This window comes from Natator depressus, chromosome 8 (genome assembly GCF_965152275.1).
Source record: "Natator depressus isolate rNatDep1 chromosome 8, rNatDep2.hap1, whole genome shotgun sequence".
Classification (NCBI taxonomy): domain Eukaryota; kingdom Metazoa; phylum Chordata; order Testudines; family Cheloniidae; genus Natator; species Natator depressus.
Window position 1 is genome coordinate 72,891,098 of NC_134241.1, and position 17,672 is coordinate 72,908,769.

The 17,672-nt window shown below is 43.7% G+C and overlaps 2 protein-coding genes across 2 annotated transcripts in view; one reads left to right on the forward strand and one right to left on the reverse strand.

Moving 5' to 3' along the window:
• The window catches only part of ABCA4 (ATP binding cassette subfamily A member 4), a 104,614-nt gene extending 93,062 nt beyond the window's left edge, over positions 1–11,552 (forward strand). Inside the window, exons 41-49 of the mRNA XM_074961300.1 lie at positions 413–533; positions 1,723–1,785; positions 1,898–2,004; positions 4,126–4,267; positions 4,898–5,032; positions 7,657–7,760; positions 7,855–7,947; positions 8,873–9,122; positions 10,113–11,552. Coding sequence (XP_074817401.1) covers positions 413–533; positions 1,723–1,785; positions 1,898–2,004; positions 4,126–4,267; positions 4,898–5,032; positions 7,657–7,760; positions 7,855–7,947; positions 8,873–9,122; positions 10,113–10,223 — 1,126 coding nt within the window. The 3' untranslated portion in view covers positions 10,224–11,552. The remainder of the gene's footprint in view (positions 1–412; positions 534–1,722; positions 1,786–1,897; positions 2,005–4,125; positions 4,268–4,897; positions 5,033–7,656; positions 7,761–7,854; positions 7,948–8,872; positions 9,123–10,112) is intronic.
• The window catches only part of LOC141992349 (very-long-chain enoyl-CoA reductase-like), a 37,871-nt gene continuing 31,618 nt past the window's right edge, over positions 11,420–17,672 (reverse strand). Inside the window, exons 8-13 of the mRNA XM_074961299.1 lie at positions 16,287–16,359; positions 16,151–16,194; positions 14,682–14,739; positions 13,750–13,838; positions 12,963–13,008; positions 11,420–12,856 (exon numbers count right to left, since the gene is read on the reverse strand). Of these exons, the coding sequence (XP_074817400.1) occupies positions 12,729–12,856; positions 12,963–13,008; positions 13,750–13,838; positions 14,682–14,739; positions 16,151–16,194; positions 16,287–16,359 (438 nt within the window). The 3' untranslated portion in view covers positions 11,420–12,728. The remainder of the gene's footprint in view (positions 12,857–12,962; positions 13,009–13,749; positions 13,839–14,681; positions 14,740–16,150; positions 16,195–16,286; positions 16,360–17,672) is intronic.

Here is a 17,672-nt window from a genome sequence, read left to right on the forward strand (position 1 = left end):
AGAGAAGAATGAGGGGGGATTTGATAGCTGCTTTCAACTACCTGAAAGGGGGTTCCAAAGAGGATGGCTCTAGACTGTTCTCAATGGTAGCAGATGACAGAACGAGGAGTAATGGTCTCAAGTTGCAATGGGGGAGGTTTAGATTGGATATTAGGAAAAACTTTTTCACTAAGAGGGTGGTGAAACACTGGAATGCGTTACCTAGGGAGGTGGTAGAATCTCCTTCCTTAGAGGTTTTTAAGGTCAGGCTTGACAAAACCCTGGCTGGGATGATTTAACTGGGAATTGGTCCTGCTTCGAGCAGGGGGTTGGACTAGATGACCTTCTGGGGTCCCTTCCAACCCTGATATTCTATGATTCTATGATTCTATGATTCACATTTTTTTTCAACGAATCTGTTGCATTTCTTTAGGTTTTCTGAGCCTGCTAAGTTGCCTATTAGTGATGAAGATGACGATGTTGCAGAGGAAAGACAAAGAATTATGAATGGAGGAAACAAAACAGATATCTTAACATTACAAGAACTGACCAAGGTAATATTTTGAGAATTTTAAAATGTATGTTCGCTTTAGTTGGAAACTTATCTGGGATGCAGTCTACTGACAGAATATTGTTCCAGAATGCACTTAAACAAGTGGACAATATAGTTTTCAAAACCAATAACATTTTAAAAGCAAGGTTTTCCACCTTTACTTGCCTACTGCCCTCTGATCAAAGAAATCAAACCAAAGTCATAGATTTTGATATAGAAAAGTCCAGTATGGACAGGACAAGCTTCCCTACTCACACCCAACCTAACCCTATCCAAGATCTACCATCTCCCATAGACCGTGATTCTCCACCTAGCCCTTCATTATGGGCTGTTCGGTTTCCATTTGTGAATCCCAATCTCCACTTCTCTCTCATTTAGCTGGTTTCACATTATAAGACTAGGAGACTCTCACAGGGTATGTGTACATTGCAGTCGGGATATGTGGTTGCAGCATGTGCGTGGACATACACAAATTAGCTTTAATCTAGCTAGCTCAGGTCCTGGAGCAGTGAAGCCATGGCAGCATGGGCTTCAGTTTGGACTGTACAAGCCCACCTGGGACCCTGGGTAATTATTCAGGCAGCTAGCCTGTGCTGAAGTCCATGTTGCTGCGGCTTCACTGTGATTGGTATGCAAGCTAGCTAGATTAAAGCTAACTCAGGTATGTCTACATGTGTTGCGATCACACATCCTGACAGCAGTGTAGACAGACCCACTGTGTGGTGCTAGCTAATCTTCTCTCCAAAGATTGAAAACATCTGCATGATGTTCTCAGCTTCTTGCCCCAGCTCGAGGTGCAGACTTTAAGATGACATACCCATTGCTGTAGCCCTATGAATGGAAGTACTACATCACTCCTCACAGTCTTAATTTTCTTTATTGTTCTATCTTGTTTGGTACATCAGAGACATTTTGTTACAGTGAAGATTCTGGGAGCTACCTCCATAATGCCTAGATCTGAACTGGCAGGTTAGATAAAGATGGTAATGGGTAAAATGGCTCCTAAATAGGGCAAATGTTTGACTCAGTGGAATGTTTGCACATTTTTTTAATTGCTCTAAGATTATATTTTATTCCTGTCAAGCATTTGCAGTCACCTAACTCCAACATTAGTAAACTGTGAAGTTCAGAGGATTCCCTATTACAAGACATCTATACCAGAGGAATTTTTATTTCTTCTCTCATTCTAGATTTATGCAGGTAGACACAGGCCCGCCGTAGACAGACTCTGTGTTGGCGTTCGTCCAGGAGAGGTGGGTCGTTCAATAGCTCTAGATCACACTTCGTAGATCAATTCATATTTTATGATCCCATTGGTTTTCAAGGGGAAATACTTAAGAATGTGATTAATTTTATAATTTAAAGTGCTTTGGTCTCCTGGGAGTGAATGGAGCCGGCAAGACGACGACCTTCAAAATGCTGACTGGGGATACTGACGTGACATCTGGTGATGCTGTAGTGGCTGGCAGCAGGTAAGCTCTTTAAAAACACCACAAGAGCCCAGTCACCAATGGATGTGTTTACATCACAGAAGCCATTGCTACGGCTGGCACTCACTGGCAACCTGTGTTGACAGTCTCAGCAGATACAGAGGGTGAGAAGAAGTTTGTACTGCCATTGCCCTTGCTGTACCTGTCCTGTGGATAAATAGAGGGCTTCACCCTGAATCAAATCAATTAAGAGTCCAGCGAAATGAAGCCGCCTTATTTGAGAAGTTCCTAATTTCTTTTGCTCTGTTCTGTGGAGACAGCTGCTTGCAAGATCCTAGGGCAGTTTAGACTGAAAAATGAACAAAAATGGATACAGGGATTAGCTGAATGTTTTTTGTTGTGTGATTGATTTTGTGTTAGAAGATTTGCGACTAATTAATGTAATTGCTAGAGATGAGACTCAACAACAAAAATCAACCAGTTTTTGAGCTCCCTTAGGTATGGGGGTGTCATAAATATAAAGGGAAGGGTAAACACCTTTAAAATCCCTCCTGGCCAGAGGAAAAACCCTTTCACCTGTAAAGGATTAAGAAGCTAGGATAACCTCGCTGGCACCTGACCAAAATGACCAATGAGGAGACAAGATACTTTCAAAGCTGGAGTGGGGGAAAAACAAAGGGTTCTCTCTGTCTGTGTGTTGCTTTTGCTAGGACCAGAGCAGGAATGCAGGTCAGAACTCCTGTAAAGGGCTAATAAGCAATCTAGTTAGATATGCGTTAGATTCTGTTTTGTTTAAATGGCTGATAAAATAAGTTGTGCTGAATAGAATGTATATTCCAGTTTGTGTGTCTTTTTGTAACTTAAGGTTTTGCCTAGAGGGATTCTCTGTGTTTTGAATCCGATTACCCTGTAAGGTATTTATCATCTGATTTTACAGAGGTGATTCTTTTACTTTTTCTTCAATTAAAATTCTTCTTTTAAGAACCTGATTGCTTTTTCACTGTTCTTAAGATCCAAGGGTTTGGGTCTGTGTTCACCTATGCAAATTGGTGAGGATTTTTATCAAGCCTTCCCCAGGAAAGGGGGTGTAGGGGTTGGGGGGATATTTTTGGGGGGAAAGACGTTTCCAAGCAGGCTCTTTCCCTGTTATATATTTGTTAGATGCTTGGTGGTGGCAGCAATAAAGTCCAAGGGAAAAAGGTAAAATAGTTTGTACCTTGGGGAAGTTTTAACCTAAGCTGGTAAAAATAAGTTTGGGGTTTTTTCATGCAGGTCCCTACATCTGTACCCTAGAGTTCAGAGTGGGGAAGGAAACTTGACAGGGGGTATTCAGATCCAGAGAAGGATCAGCACCCTCTAACGTCTAGGGCTGTTTAGACCTGGGGGTTGGGACTTGGGGCCCATATTTGGCGATCTCTAGCTGTTGCTTAAATTGCATTAGGGTGATGCTGTGAATGGATGCTTAAATTGCATTTGGGTGACACTGTGATTGGATATTTCATGATCTGGCAGTTTGAATGTTTCATTGTGCTATAGAGATCTTTCTTTCCTTGTGGAATGCCGTAGCTCTTTAAGAATGTTTGATGTTTAATGCTTCAGCCCATACTGCGTTGCAGACTGTAACTCTCAAACAGCAGAGGCCGACAGTAACTTAGGCCACAAGAAATTATCTGTTTTATTTCACTTCTCCCTCCATTTCCTCCCAACCCAGAAGCAATGTCAACACTGTTTCCTACTTATGTACGCCAGAGGATGCACTCTGAGATTAAACTGCCTGATTTGTTATCTAGAAATAAATACCATTAACAAAATACAGTTTGCTGAATGGCTGCTTGAATAGGAGCTAACTTTACTTGTCTTTAAGTCAATTTACACAATATGATTTAACTGCAGCAGAAAAAAACAGGGGAAGGGGAAATGGCTTTGCACCCTTAGTAGGAATGAGTAGACCTTATTCACCACACTCCAGCCATCATACAATAGAGCATCTGCTCTGTAGCTGAAAATTTAGCAAGGTCTTACACTGTGAAATTCATTTCTAGGCTGGTTTCACTAATGAGGGAGATGTTGCCCACAGTAGAAAGGACGTCTGATTCTCTATCCCAGACCTAGCTATTAGCATTTCTTCAGTCAACGAACTTTTCTTTTTCCTTCTTTCTCCAGTATATTGACCCACATCTCTAATGTCCATCAAAACATGGGCTACTGTCCACAGTTTGATGCTATTGATGACCTCCTCACAGGCCGGGAACACCTCCATCTCTATGCACGCCTGCGAGGGGTTCCTGCAGAGGAAATCGAGAGGGTACGAACAGTCTCTTCATCAGCTTTCTAGGTTACGATAAATATTTTAGACGTTTGATTGGGCCCCTCTAAGATCCAGGACAATAATTTTAAATTTGGCTTGACTTTCCGTGCCTTGAAATTCTGGGTGCGGTTCAAGTCATTTGGACAGCTAAGTTCATGATTGCACCAGAAATCCAGGTACCTAGTCATCCTGGAGGCATGAACTGCACCTGCAAAAGTGAGGGATTAAAAACAGAAACCTGACTAAGGCTTGCTAAAAATGTGGCTAATGGGGCTTAAAGCTGGACTGGTGCTTTCTCCAAATTACATGTTTATTTTGTTCTTGTCTTAGAGAGGGGGCTGTGTGTGTGTGTGTGTGTGTGTGTGTGTGAGAGAGAGAGAGAGAGAATGAAAAGCATATTCTAAAGGAAAAAATTAGAATGTTGTAGAGAAGCAAAATTTCACCCATCATCACAAACAGTTGTGCTCACTGATGGACTCACCCTAATTCCAGTTCTGAAATACATGTGCTAAAAGATGAGGTTTTGCTGTGGCGCTGCCTAGCAGTGGCAAGTGTGCAGCTATCACCAGCTGTGCATGCGGTTCACTATCTGCTGTGTGAAAGAAGAATGACTTCTCTCTCCCACAGGTTGCTGACTGGGGGATTCAGAAGCTGGGTCTCCAGATGTATGCAGACCAGCTGGCAGGCACATACAGTGGTGGTAACAAGCGCAAACTCTCCACTGCCATTGCCCTGATAGGCTGCCCTCCTCTTGTCCTGCTAGTAAGTGTCACAGTAAAGTAGCTCTGTGATAATGCATTCTGTGTGTGAGCAATAAGGGGCTGATCCAGAGAGGTGCTGAGTACCCTCAAGCCAATGGCACTCTCACTAGTTTGATTTCAGTGGGAGGCAGGGATGCTCAACACCTCTCAGGATTGGGCCCTACATGACTGCCATAGGAAAACTTTTCAACAGAGATGGGCTTGAGTTAAAATCTAGGATCCAAACATCACTGAATTTAGGGAAAATTCAAATCCGTTTTGTGTCTCAGAGCCACCTCTGCTTTTAAATGGAGAATGAACCAGAGAACAATCATTACAGTCAGAAGAACATACCTGACTGTGTATGGGCCATACCTGACTGACAGTGCCATCAGATGTACCTAGCAAAAGAAAAGTGCAGGTGGAATATAGCTAGTCTCTTCCATCAACAGCGTTTTGGGAATAAAACATGTAAATAATATTTCAATTATTCCTTAAATTATAATGTTAGAGTATGTGACAGAGTGCCAGGCAAGAAAGGTTGAGTCAGCACTCTGTTCCCAGCAGCTCCAATCAAGCAAAGCAGACTGGAGCTGATTAAGTAGAGCATGCCTAATTTGTGGGTGGGGCAGGGCAGACAGGCTAATTAAGCCATTAGGTAGAGCCCACAAATAGGCACAGGAAGGAAGTGGAAAGGGAGGAAGCAGGCAGGCAGGGAAGGGAGAGATTGCTCTCCCTTGCTTGATACAGGAGCTGTATATGTTATGAAGGTGGTGGGAATCCATTTGTAAATAAACTGCACAAGGTGTTGGACCAGCACAAGGGACTCAGTGTAGTTGGTAGACTGGGACAGAAGCAAGAGCCAGGAGCCCTGTTACAGAATAACACAAGTTTCCAGTTGTTTGTGTTGGCAGTAACGGTTTAACTCATATGCAATTACTGTCAATATGTATGCTATTAGATCATATAGTAACACTTCAGTTTGCATGATAAAAGGGAGCATTGAGTGCTCTCTAGTTACATGGTAGTCATGGGCAACGGGTGAACCCTCGCTTTGGGGAGGCTGGCCCCGACCCTTCCTCCCAAGGCCCCGCCCCCACATGCCAGAGCCCCAACCCCCTTAAAAGGAGGGCCCCCCGTGACCAGAGGAGTTCCAGCCATATTGGGCCAAGCTGCTGGCCCGGCCCCAGCGCTGGCCGAGCTGCTGCTGCCCACCCCAAGCCGAGCTGCCAGCCCTCCCGAGTGCCAGGCCACTGGACCAGGCCGAGCAGAACGCTGGCCCAGCCCCAGCACCATGCGTCCGTGATTTCCCCCACTGTCTGGGCATCCAGCCTCAGCCAGCGGGTGGCCTAGTCCATTAACTTTTGGGCGAATGCCCAGGGCTGTAACCCCCATGTCCACCTTGCGGACCCGGAACTTCTGGTTATACTTCTTCACGGATAGCCCCACCCGATGTAGGATGGCTGCCTTTACCACTTCATAATTCCTGGCCTGTTCTTCATGTAGGGCCATGCCAGCCACTTGGACTTCGCAGGGCCAGGTTGCCCTGTCCAATTCATCCCCTTTGGCTACCTGCTCAAATGTGCCTAGGAAGGCATCGGGGTCATCTGTCAGGCCCATTTTACACAGTCCTATGTCTGGTGCCCAAAGGCCATCCCCTCCTGTGGGACTCACCACTTGCTGCAGGAGCTGCTGCTGGATGCCGGCCTTCTCCTGAATGAAGTCCTGCAGGCTCTTCTGCTTGCCAAGTGAGCAAGGCCTGTCTCTCCAGCTGGTGGGCTTGCTGAAAACTCTGCATTGCCTTCTGCACCTCCTCCTGCTGCTGGACCAAGCATTGCAGGATCTCCTCCTTCTCCGGGCTGCCAGACACTTGCGCTGGCAAGGAATCCCAGAGAAGCCCCCACATGCAACAGAGCGTGATGGGGCCACCTCAGCTCCTATTTCTGCTAGGTCCACAAAGTCACTCTGAAACCCTGGGGTTAGTAACCAGAGGTGCAGTTTATTCACAGGCTAGTTCCCATCACAGTTTCACCATGTACAGTTGACCCTTCACTGTGAGTGAGTGGGAGGGAGGGACGCACTCCCTCCCTTTTCCCTTTCTTTCTGCTCCCCCTTTGGCTTCCTTCCCCTGAGGCTTTTATACAGCCCCAGGCTAATTAGGCAGCAGCTGTCTCTGCTTCCCCAATTAGGGCCAAGTTATCCCCAGCCAGTTCTAATTTATTCCCCTAAATGGAAGCTGGCATGACAGAGGGCTGAAGCAGTAGCCCTTTGCCCAGCACCCTCTCTCACTAAGCTTTACACACTCTGCAGCCTGGCTTCTGAATAAGCTCTGTTCTGCTTACCATTGTACTGGCGCTTAGTTGCTTTGGTGGTGGAAGTATTACAAATGCTTCAGAGATCAAGAGATAAGACTCTACACTGGCTGATTTTGAACCATTGGTGTCACGGTATGCACTGTCCACTGTAACATGCCCTGCTGGGTACAATGGCCTTCCCCATAGCTATGTCCCACGCTGGGCACACTGTATTCCTATCTGCATTTTACTATTAAAAAGATAAAACAAATTCAGTTTTAAGGAATCTCAAACTAACGCCTTGGACATGTTTTATCAAAATCTTTGACTGTAATTAACATTGTCTCTTCAGGATGAACCCACTACAGGGATGGACCCTCAGTCCCGACGCTTTTTATGGAACTCTATTGTCAGTGTGATCCGAGAAGGGCGAGCCGTAGTTCTAACCTCACACAGGTAATGCAAACCTTGCTTCCTACCATCGGCACTGGAGTCAAAGAAGGGCGGAAATCCTTCTCTAATCCTGAACCTGTGTTCTCTGTTTTATCAGCATGGAAGAATGTGAAGCTCTCTGCACTCGTCTAGCCATAATGGTGAAGGGGACCTTCAAATGCCTGGGCACTATTCAACATTTAAAATACAAGTAAGTTGAATGTTTGTATCCCGAGTTGTTAAAGAATTGTCTGGTGACTATGGGGACACTCAAGATACACCACAGCCTGTACTTCATGCAGAGTACAAGTTTCAAATAATTTGATTATGCAGCCATCCAGGTGTTATGTAAAATAGGCGCTAGACCTGTGTTCATTAAAAATAACACACTGCCCACTTTGAGTGCAACTCTTTAATATGTAAGACTATTAAGTTAGGCCCCTTGACCCTCAAATCACCCGAGTACATTACAGACCAGTTCTTCAGAATACACGTGGATTCTTCAGCTTCCCAGAGCAGTTCAATAGAGATCGCTCTAGGATTCCATTTCACACGTTTCTGCAGAGATGACCTGTAACTCTTCATGGTGGGCAGACACAATCTAAAGGTCCAGGGTGGGAGGGTGGAGGCATGTGACTGCCCCGTGCGTTGCATCTAGGCCCTTTCCTACTTCCCCTGTGCCTCCCACACCCGCTCCAAGCCAGCATCGCCTTCCCCCCACTTACTTCTCCCATCGCCTCCCTGCTGTGGGTGCGGTGTGGGCCAGAGCAGGCTCAGGACACCAGCTGCTGACCAGGTAACAGAGGTGAGGAAGGAACAGGATTCAGAGGGCTTCCCTGTATCGCCTCTGGTGGAGCTGTGCTGCCAGCCGTGTCTCTCTTCTCTGCTCCGGGTGCCTCCAAGCGCAGCTAGTAGGATGCCGATGCCTTTCCCAGGCATGTCCCCCTCAGCCGCACTCAGCCCAACTCCCGTCCTGGCAGAAATCTGGGGGGGGCACATGACCCTGCGTGGCCCCCACCCCCACGCTTTGCCTCTGCATTTCTGAGTGTATAGCTAACTGCTGAGAGCTGATTTCCCCCAATTGAATAGTAAAACCATGTCTTCATAAAACAACCAAACCCATGTGTGTTTCTCAGATTTGGAGACGGATATATTGTCACCATGAAAATTAAAGCACCTAAACCAGGGCTGTGTCCAGATCCAAGCCCAGCTGAGCATTTCATACAAGTCAACTTCCCAGGCAGTTTACAAAGAGAGAAACACTGTAACATGCTGCAGTACCAGATTTGCTCCTCCTCACTGGCCAGGATCTTTCGGTTACTTCTCTCCAACAAAGAAAACCTGAATATTGAAGAATATTCAGTCTCTCAAACGACTTTGGATCAGGTGAGTAAGAAAGCAGTAAAGTCACCCATGAGAAAATCTGGCTGGCAAGGGAGAGGAAATGCCATAGGGATCTGGAAAAACCCAGAATAAGTCAGGGTCTAGATCTGTCTTGACTGTCTGTTAAACCAACTTTTGAAGGGCTTTACCTTACACCCCTAACTCAGACAAAACGCTCAGTGCCCTCAGGTAAAAGTGCAGGATCAGACCTGTGGATACCCTGATGCCCTGTGAATACAGTGATACAGTGACAACTGATCCCAGGGGCAGGAGTGCACATGACATGTTCCGTTAGGATCCCCCTTGGATTCTCAGTACAGAAACAGGAGTGGTAGTGAGCAGATCAGACCACTGCTATTCAGAATGAGATTTACTGAATTTGAAATAGCCAATTCGTTTTCTTCGATTTAGTTTTAATGAGATTTTGACTGCCTTGTGTCCAGAGGCCCTGCAGTTCCCAATCAACTAATTGTGTACCTATCCCTCCTCCTCAGAAGCCACTGATTTCCATACAGGAGCATTTCCACACTAAAAGCCAGCAACACGGGGCAGTCTGTTGGCAGCACACGCTGTCATTAGAGGGCATCACACCCAGCTGGCGGCCATGGGTCTGTGCAGATGACACCTGCTATGCAGCTGTCATGGGGGCTGCTAGCGGGTATACTCCCCACACACCTATGACTGCTTGTGACCTCCGCACAGTGCCTCTAGGATACTACATCTTCTCCCTTGCCCACTAGTGTGGTGCATGTTCTATGAGCCTTGCCCCCTACCTCAGCTGACATAAAAGGTGGATTTGTACATGTATTCAGTACAGGATAAAGAAAAATGTGTGAACTCTACTGATAGGCAGTTTTCATTTCTACACATACCTCTGGGTTCTGCTTCACGCTTCTTGCCTACAGAGTAGCTGATGTGATGCAAGTGGCAAGAGTAGTTCAACTGCCTGGCCTCCGGAGAGGCTGGTTATATTGATCTATTCTCCTCTTGTAGGTATTTGTGAACTTTGCTAAGCAACAGATGGAGGATGAAGAAATTCCTTTACACCCTCGTGCTGCTGGAGCCAGTCGGGAGGTGAAGGTGTCCCCAGCTTTTCCTCAATAGGCAGCTGCATAGAACTCCCCTGCAGCTGCTAACACTGAGAGCTTGTTAGCTCACAGATGTGCCATATCACAGCTGTATGGAGAGTGAAGAAACTGCTCAGGGCAGTATTCAAATAAAGCTTTGTACCTTTCCAAATACTGTGTTCACAACTAACTAACAACAAAAAACTTCTTCTGCCTTGGCTGGAGAGAGACATGAGGTACACACTGAAAGGGTCAAAGAAATGGAAGATGCTTGATTTATAATAGAATCCTCCTGTCACACAGGATCATTATATGCTGCAAAGAGAGACAACTCTTTCTTCCTTACTGACATAAGAAAGCATTAAAGACAGTTTTTCTATGCTGGACCTTTAAGATGGTGGTAGTTTTTTTTTTTAAAAAAAACCTTCCAAATTAAATTGCTACCAGAAATGGGCACCCACCTTCTTAAAATGCCAAGGACTGTGTCGGGCCAGGACATAATACTCCTGCTTAGAGGTTGCCTCATTGTAATGTCAGGCAATGCCATTAGAGCACCGGAGAATCCACCCAAACCTCTCACCCAAGCAGAACCCTTTTATATTTGAAAAAGCTTGGTGACTTTTAATAATGAAAGTAAATACACAGCCCTTCATTTCCTGGTTGCAGGAACGGAGGTGAAACTACCAAAAAATTTTTTGGTTTTGGTTTTTTTTAAAGTCTGTGTGCAATATTCAGTATTTCTGATCTGGCCCAAAGTAGGAAGTATTGGCAATCTCTTGGTGGTCTAGGCTGACATCCAGGGCCTGATCCTATCGCCAGATGAAGTTAAATTTTCCCTCTGTGCAGAGCCCTCAGGGCTCAAGCCGGGATGTAAGCGTTGCCCAGGCCTTCTGCTGGCCATCTGTAGACAGGGCAATTTCAGCCTACATGCAGTCCCCTTTGAAGTCAATGAGAAATGAGGCAATTGTGGCAGACAGGACCCCAGCATTTTTGGAGGATTATATGACTGAACCATCAAACATTTTGAAGTTCACCCCTGACACTAGTTTTGCCTCTAGCTCTCTTTCTGTTTCCCAGTCAAACTACCAGAGAATAGCAGAATGAAAAATCATTCATAATGATTTATTGCTTTGATTACTCACAGCACTAATCATTACATGCTTCTAAGCCATTCATCCTGTGGTAGAATTTGCTGTGTAATAATGAACTCCAGGGATTTTGTTGGTTTGTTTTTTATCCAGTGGATGTAACTTTTTATTTGATACAAGACCATTTTGCTTTATATTTATATATAAACTATGAAACTTCTGCAACCATCTATAATACATCATCTTTTGTTGCCATAATTATTGACAGAGTTCAAAATGTAGGCTTGAATTTATTGCATATTTTATCTTTACAAATCGTTGCAAAAATCTTTCTATAAGTCATTTCTAGGTAAATAAATCATCATGAAAAAACACTGTTCTCTTTGTAGATACATTCTATAATAGGTAGTTAAAAAAATCATTACAACAGGATTTGCAGTAGTTTCTTGAATAGATTTATAGAAAACCTTCCAAGTTAAACTGAACACCTTGTGGAAAACAAAATATAGAAAGTTCACTATGTAACCGATTCCTTCTCCCTGCTTTACAAACAGGGACAGAACTATCATTTTGAGGACTGTAGGTCAGTGCATTTGTTTACAAAGTACATTAAAAACTCTTCAGAGAACACTAACATAAAACCTCTAGGTAAAAGTTCTTTTTGGTATCGTAATGACTTGTTTTATGAAAACAGGCCAAATATCACAGCTACTGAAGATACTACGTCTTCAAAATCCAGTCTACTAGCTGGTGAGCAATTTATTGATAAAGGAGTTTTCCTAACAGGGGATGTTCTATTCATAATGACTTGTGATTTAAGGTTTTGACTTGTCAAAGTGTGTGTTCGGGCTAACTCGGGCATCTGAGCTATTGCTCACCTCTTTATTCTGAGTACTCCTATTTCCCTCCTTTGTAACTTCTTCATTTCCCCATGAAGCACCTGTCCCCATAGCATTTCTCTCCAGCAAGGGAAGGCAGCACACACATCTACCTGTGGATCAGCTGACCTGATGATGACTCCAGAAATCAATGGTGGGTCTCCTTTCCAATGTAGTCAATCAGCATTTCTGTGGAATGCTGTTCCACAAGTTGGAGCTTACTGGTGGCAAGGCTTCATTGTGACCCACAAAACCAACCAGGCCAGTACAGGAAGCTACAACTGTCACTAATTGAAAGGATCTAGGCCAATAGTGAACCTTAAAGGCCCTTGGCTGCCAATGAAGCAATAAAGTCATGGCAACCAATATGACTTTCTGAAAATTTAGAATATTAGGGAGATATAGCTTCCAATTGTATAGAATTTCGCACAGCAATGGAGATACCATGCAGCAGAACCACCCTGGTTTAGTTATCTAAATGAATTCTCTCATTTGCCAGCAGGTCTCTCAATAAAAAGAGCCCATCAGCTTTGTCCTCCTGTAGTTCCACTCAGGTATTCAAGCAGTTCTTTCTTCTTACAGTAAGAAAGGAATAATTGGCATCCTAAGACTTGGATAATCCTTGAATTCTCGTACGTAGGTGTAGTGTTTATCCTTTGCCCAAATTGTCATCTGAATGAAGCAAAGAAATGTGAACAATCCCACTATAAAAAGATATATAAAAAGAGAAACGGCATCAATGCTAGTGAAACAGCATTCTCTTGTCCTGAGAACAAATCATCTAGTTGGGAGAAAGAAAACCTTACTCACCCGGGACGCACTGAGTCATGATGGTGAAGCTGATCCATGCCCCCACCTGTTATGGCCAAGGAAATTAAAAATATTTCTGATGATAGCATTCACATTTATACCTCTATTATCAAAACATCCCTCCCTAATGTAGGTAAACAATACATCCAAGGTTACCTAAAGCTATTTCTGGTACCAATTATTTTTCACAAAGTCAGTGGCATCCTGTTAATTCCAAACAAAAGCTCCCATTTTTCATCATGGTTATTGTGTGTGTGTGTGTTGTTTTGGACTTAAGTTTCCTCTCTCCCTTGTCTCCACCTATTTTGTGTTTGTTCCTAAATTAGTGCTTAAAATGTGACATTCTGCAGCCCTGGAGGCAAACGTTCTCATTTACACCAATGAAACTCCCTGAAATCAAGATTTTGTATAAATCCTACTTCAGCAGGGCTGCGTGCATTGAGGACACAGAGCCTGACACTCACCGCTGTGCCCAGGACCTATACAAGGTCTATGCACCACTCACATCCTATTTAGATCTTAATTTTGAGAGACTGAAGGGTGCATTGGCTTCATGCAGTCTTTCTGCACAGAAGTAAATTTCACATAAAGGTACATTAGGATGTCTGTCATGGGTTAACTCTTTGAAAGATTGAACTTAGAGTTTGGCAATATGAAGTGGGCTTGCATATTTTTGATTTTAAGTTTCTAGGGTTTCCTTATATGTTTGTTTTAATAATATAGTATAAATTGAGATGTAACCTGCAAAACTTAAATCTTAGTGTGGTTTACTGAGGAAAATACATACCTCATATGTATAGTTAGGACAGGATACAAAGAAAAATAGCCATGTGAAAGGATTCTTTGTTGGATAAGGGATCTTACGGATCTTGGATCCTACAGATTAAAAGAACCACAGAAGATAAACCACAGAATACTGACACTCCTATGTACCATGTAGTTTGCTATAAAGACAATCCAAATCTGCCTACTGAAGAGATGGGCAAGATAGACTTGGTAAAATAAGGACTCCACTGAGCCCAGAGGAAGGCTTAGGGTGCCTGTGGGGAAGTGCTATAGGATCATTAAGGCTTGCACACAGTATTTGGCAGTACCATCCCTAGAAGCATCCTTGGGAAAGATCATTGGCAATGCTGACTGGCCAGCACTAAGTCATTCCCATAGGAAGTGTCTGCACCATTTCCTAGACCTCAGAAATGAACGGTATTTCTACAGATTACATTATATCAAAATTGTGGATGCAGTTAGCAAATATTATGAGCCAAAGTCTACGCAGCCCTTCCACAAAGAGGGGGCAAAGCACAAGGGAGCCACTCCCCTTAACTTCCAAGCACACACACAGCTTGTGCCCTGGGCAGAAGCCAGGCATATTAGTGGACCCTGCACTCTCCACAGAACAGCTCCTGCTAGCATCCCCTGAAGAACTAGCCAACCCGAATATCATGCCCACATCCCACTTTGAACCACCAATGCAGCTTACACAGGCCCATGCTCTAATGGCACAAATCTGGCCCTAAGTGCTTTTGTTACATACCCAAACTTCCTTTAGGGTCCAATCCTATGAGGTGCTGAGTACCCTCAACTCCCACTGAGGCCAGCTGAGGGTGATTAGCCCCTCACAGGAGGCTCTCTGCACCTTGCAGGATCAGGCCAATCATCAGTGTAGGTCACTGCAGAAGAGCTAACTTAACTGCACAAAGGTAGGGAACAAACTTTTACCATCTCTTCTCAGGTCACTGAGTGCAACGTGGATAGAGAAATTTCCAGCTTCACATATCTGCAAGAAGCAGCATACAATAAAGGAAAATGCTTCCCTTCCACTTATTCCTCTTCCCAATGCCAGTTCCTAGACAAATATTTTTAAAGGGCCCCAACCCCCATTGAAAAACAGCCTAAATAACACAGGATTAAAAGTGTGTTTAGATCTTAATTAAGCTCAAAACAAGATTTTGGACTGATGGTAAGGAGACATCTGTTCTTTTCATCTTTCCTTACACAAGAGTCCATATTACACTCTGCTTTGCACCTGTCAGATTGCCAACTAGCAAGTGTTGACCAAGTCCCAAGAAGGTACAATGCACTCCAGCTATTTTCCCAGCCAAACCCCAACACAATAACCCCTGAATAAAGTGGATTCCAGCATGTGTTTTCTTTACCTTTTGACTGGGCTGATTTGTTTAAAAAAATTAATTGGGCAGTTTGGATTTCTCAGAAATCCCAAGGCATATTTGTGCAGCTGCATAAATACTGATATGCTGGTCCATAACGACTTCTACTCCTTATGGCAAGGACTTGATGTGATTCACAAAGTTCCATTAACCAATTTTCCCACCCACTTTTAGGCAATGCTTTCCACCACTAGTTAGGTGGAAAATAGATTGAAATGGTCTGTATATATGATTATGGCCAGAGTAGAACAGAGAACTGGTAATCAGGGCTCCTGAGTTTTATTCCCAGCTTTGCACTTGTGCTGTCTGACCTTGGGAAAGTCACTTTAACCTATGTGGCTCAAATTATCCACCATTATCTAACTCTAATACAATTTCACATTTGAAAAGTGCTATGAGATCCTCCAATCATTGACACTATAGTAATTCTTTTTCTTCTCTTAATTCAGAGACAGGTTACATCTGCACTAGAGAGAATGGATACTTCCTACGAGAAGCAATGTTAGTATAACAAGGAAATAAAATAGTCCTGGAGAGGTAAGTGAAAGGACACTTTCAGGATTCTATTTCCAGAGGAATTCTGTCAGAATATATGGAAAGCCAGCAAGATGAAACCCTTGCCCTGAATATTAACACTTTCATAATTCTGTAGTAGGCCAGCTGTCGGCTATTTATGACCTACTTGATAGTCTCAACCCTTGATAAACTCTGGTAATACCAGGATCACTGTGATGAATGTGGCTGAGTGTGCATCTCCACACACAAATTCTTACCTAATTTCTGTAGATTAAACGGACCAATTTTGAAATTCTTACTCAGCCAAAACTTTCCCTGAAGTCCAGGTTCTGGTCAAAATGGACAGCTTTGTCTCTATCTTAAGCTGATCACTCTTAGTTCTATGTCCTGAACTTTCCAGTAATAAATCTTTGACAGTCTCCCCACCCCACCCCCCGCCCCGAGACTAATAAATCATAAAGGAGAGTCTTTAATAATAATTTATAAAAAAAGCAAAAGTCCTACCAGAAACATGATCACAGCAAAATTTATCTGTTTTTGTCCATAGGCTAGAAAACAAAATGTTTAAAAGTGGATAATTAGCACTCAAATATACCCAGGTAAAGGTTCAAATTATTCTGAGGGCCATTTTGCTACTTACAAGGAGGTGTATAAAGAGGATGATTGATGTAATAAGCAAGCCAAGCTGCAAATCCCCAGTAATAGAAGCAGTTCTGAAAAATAAGTAATTTTTTTTTATAATAAAGATATCAACTGTCCTCTATGTGAAGGGAAAACAGTAGCGTTATCTAGACTAGTGATTACCAAAAGAAATAGTGATAATGATCACTTGGGGGCAAATTGCAAGTTGCAGATAATGCAACAAAAATGACAACATACCAAGTTTGGTGGAGTGGAAGGGAAAGAACAGGAAAAGACAACAGTAAATAAGCAGGAAGTATTGCTCTTGGAGTGAGATTTTTTTGCCCTTCAGCGCAAAGAGAGTGTACAGACTGTTTGGTTTAGAAATTGCTTTTGAAAATGTGGCCCAAAGAGTTGAAGCTAAAGGAGCGCTTTATCTGGGAAGCCATTCTGTTTCACTGCGCATAGATCAGAGATGAGGAGCCATAAGGACCAAGTGCTAGGGGAGACAGGACTTGTTTTGCCACATATAGAAACATCATGGGTTTTAAATGGTGAACTATGACCAACTTCCCTCCCAGCGTCTTCCTTTCCCTTCCCATACAAGCATGCTTTAATCCTCCCTATCTTAAACACCTACCTTTGACCCTACCTTATGTCTTCCTCAAACTATAGCCCAATCTCTCTCCTCCCCTTCATCTCCAAACGCACTGAATGTGGTGTCTACAACCACTTGCTGAATTTCTCGCTTTTAATTCTGTTCTTGACCTTCTCCAATCCAGCTACCACCTTCTATGCTCCACTGAAACTGTTCTCACTAGATTCTCTAATGATCTGTTACTGGCCAGATTTCAGGGCCTACACTCTAGCATCATCATCCTTGGCTTCTTGGAAGCTTTTGCAATGTCAGCTTCTCCCTACTTGAAATTTTGTCCTGTGTTAGTTTCCATGGCTCTGTTCTTTCATGGTATTCTCCTCCTACCTCTCGGATTGCTCTTTCAGTGTCTTCTTTGCCAGGCTCCTCTTCCCCTTCCCCTTTCAAGGATGTCTATCCTTGGCCCTCTCCTCTGCTACTTCTATATTCTAGCTCTAGGTGCTCTCCTCTGCAAGGAAGGTGTTAACTACCATCTTGAGGCTGATGACTCATAAATCTACCTCTCTATGGATGCATCCTCCCCCTTCACTAAATCTAGTATCTCAGCCTGTCTTTCTGACATTTTTGTCCAATCACCACCTTAAACTCAACATGGCCAAAACTGAGCTCATCATCTTCCTTCCCTCTCTCTTCCCCTATAACCTGGGTGTCACCTCTGACTCGACTCTCTCGCAGGATGCACATATTCAGGACATTTCTAAATCCTTCCACTTTTTCTTACGCACTCCTAAATCCAGCCTTTGCTCCCTG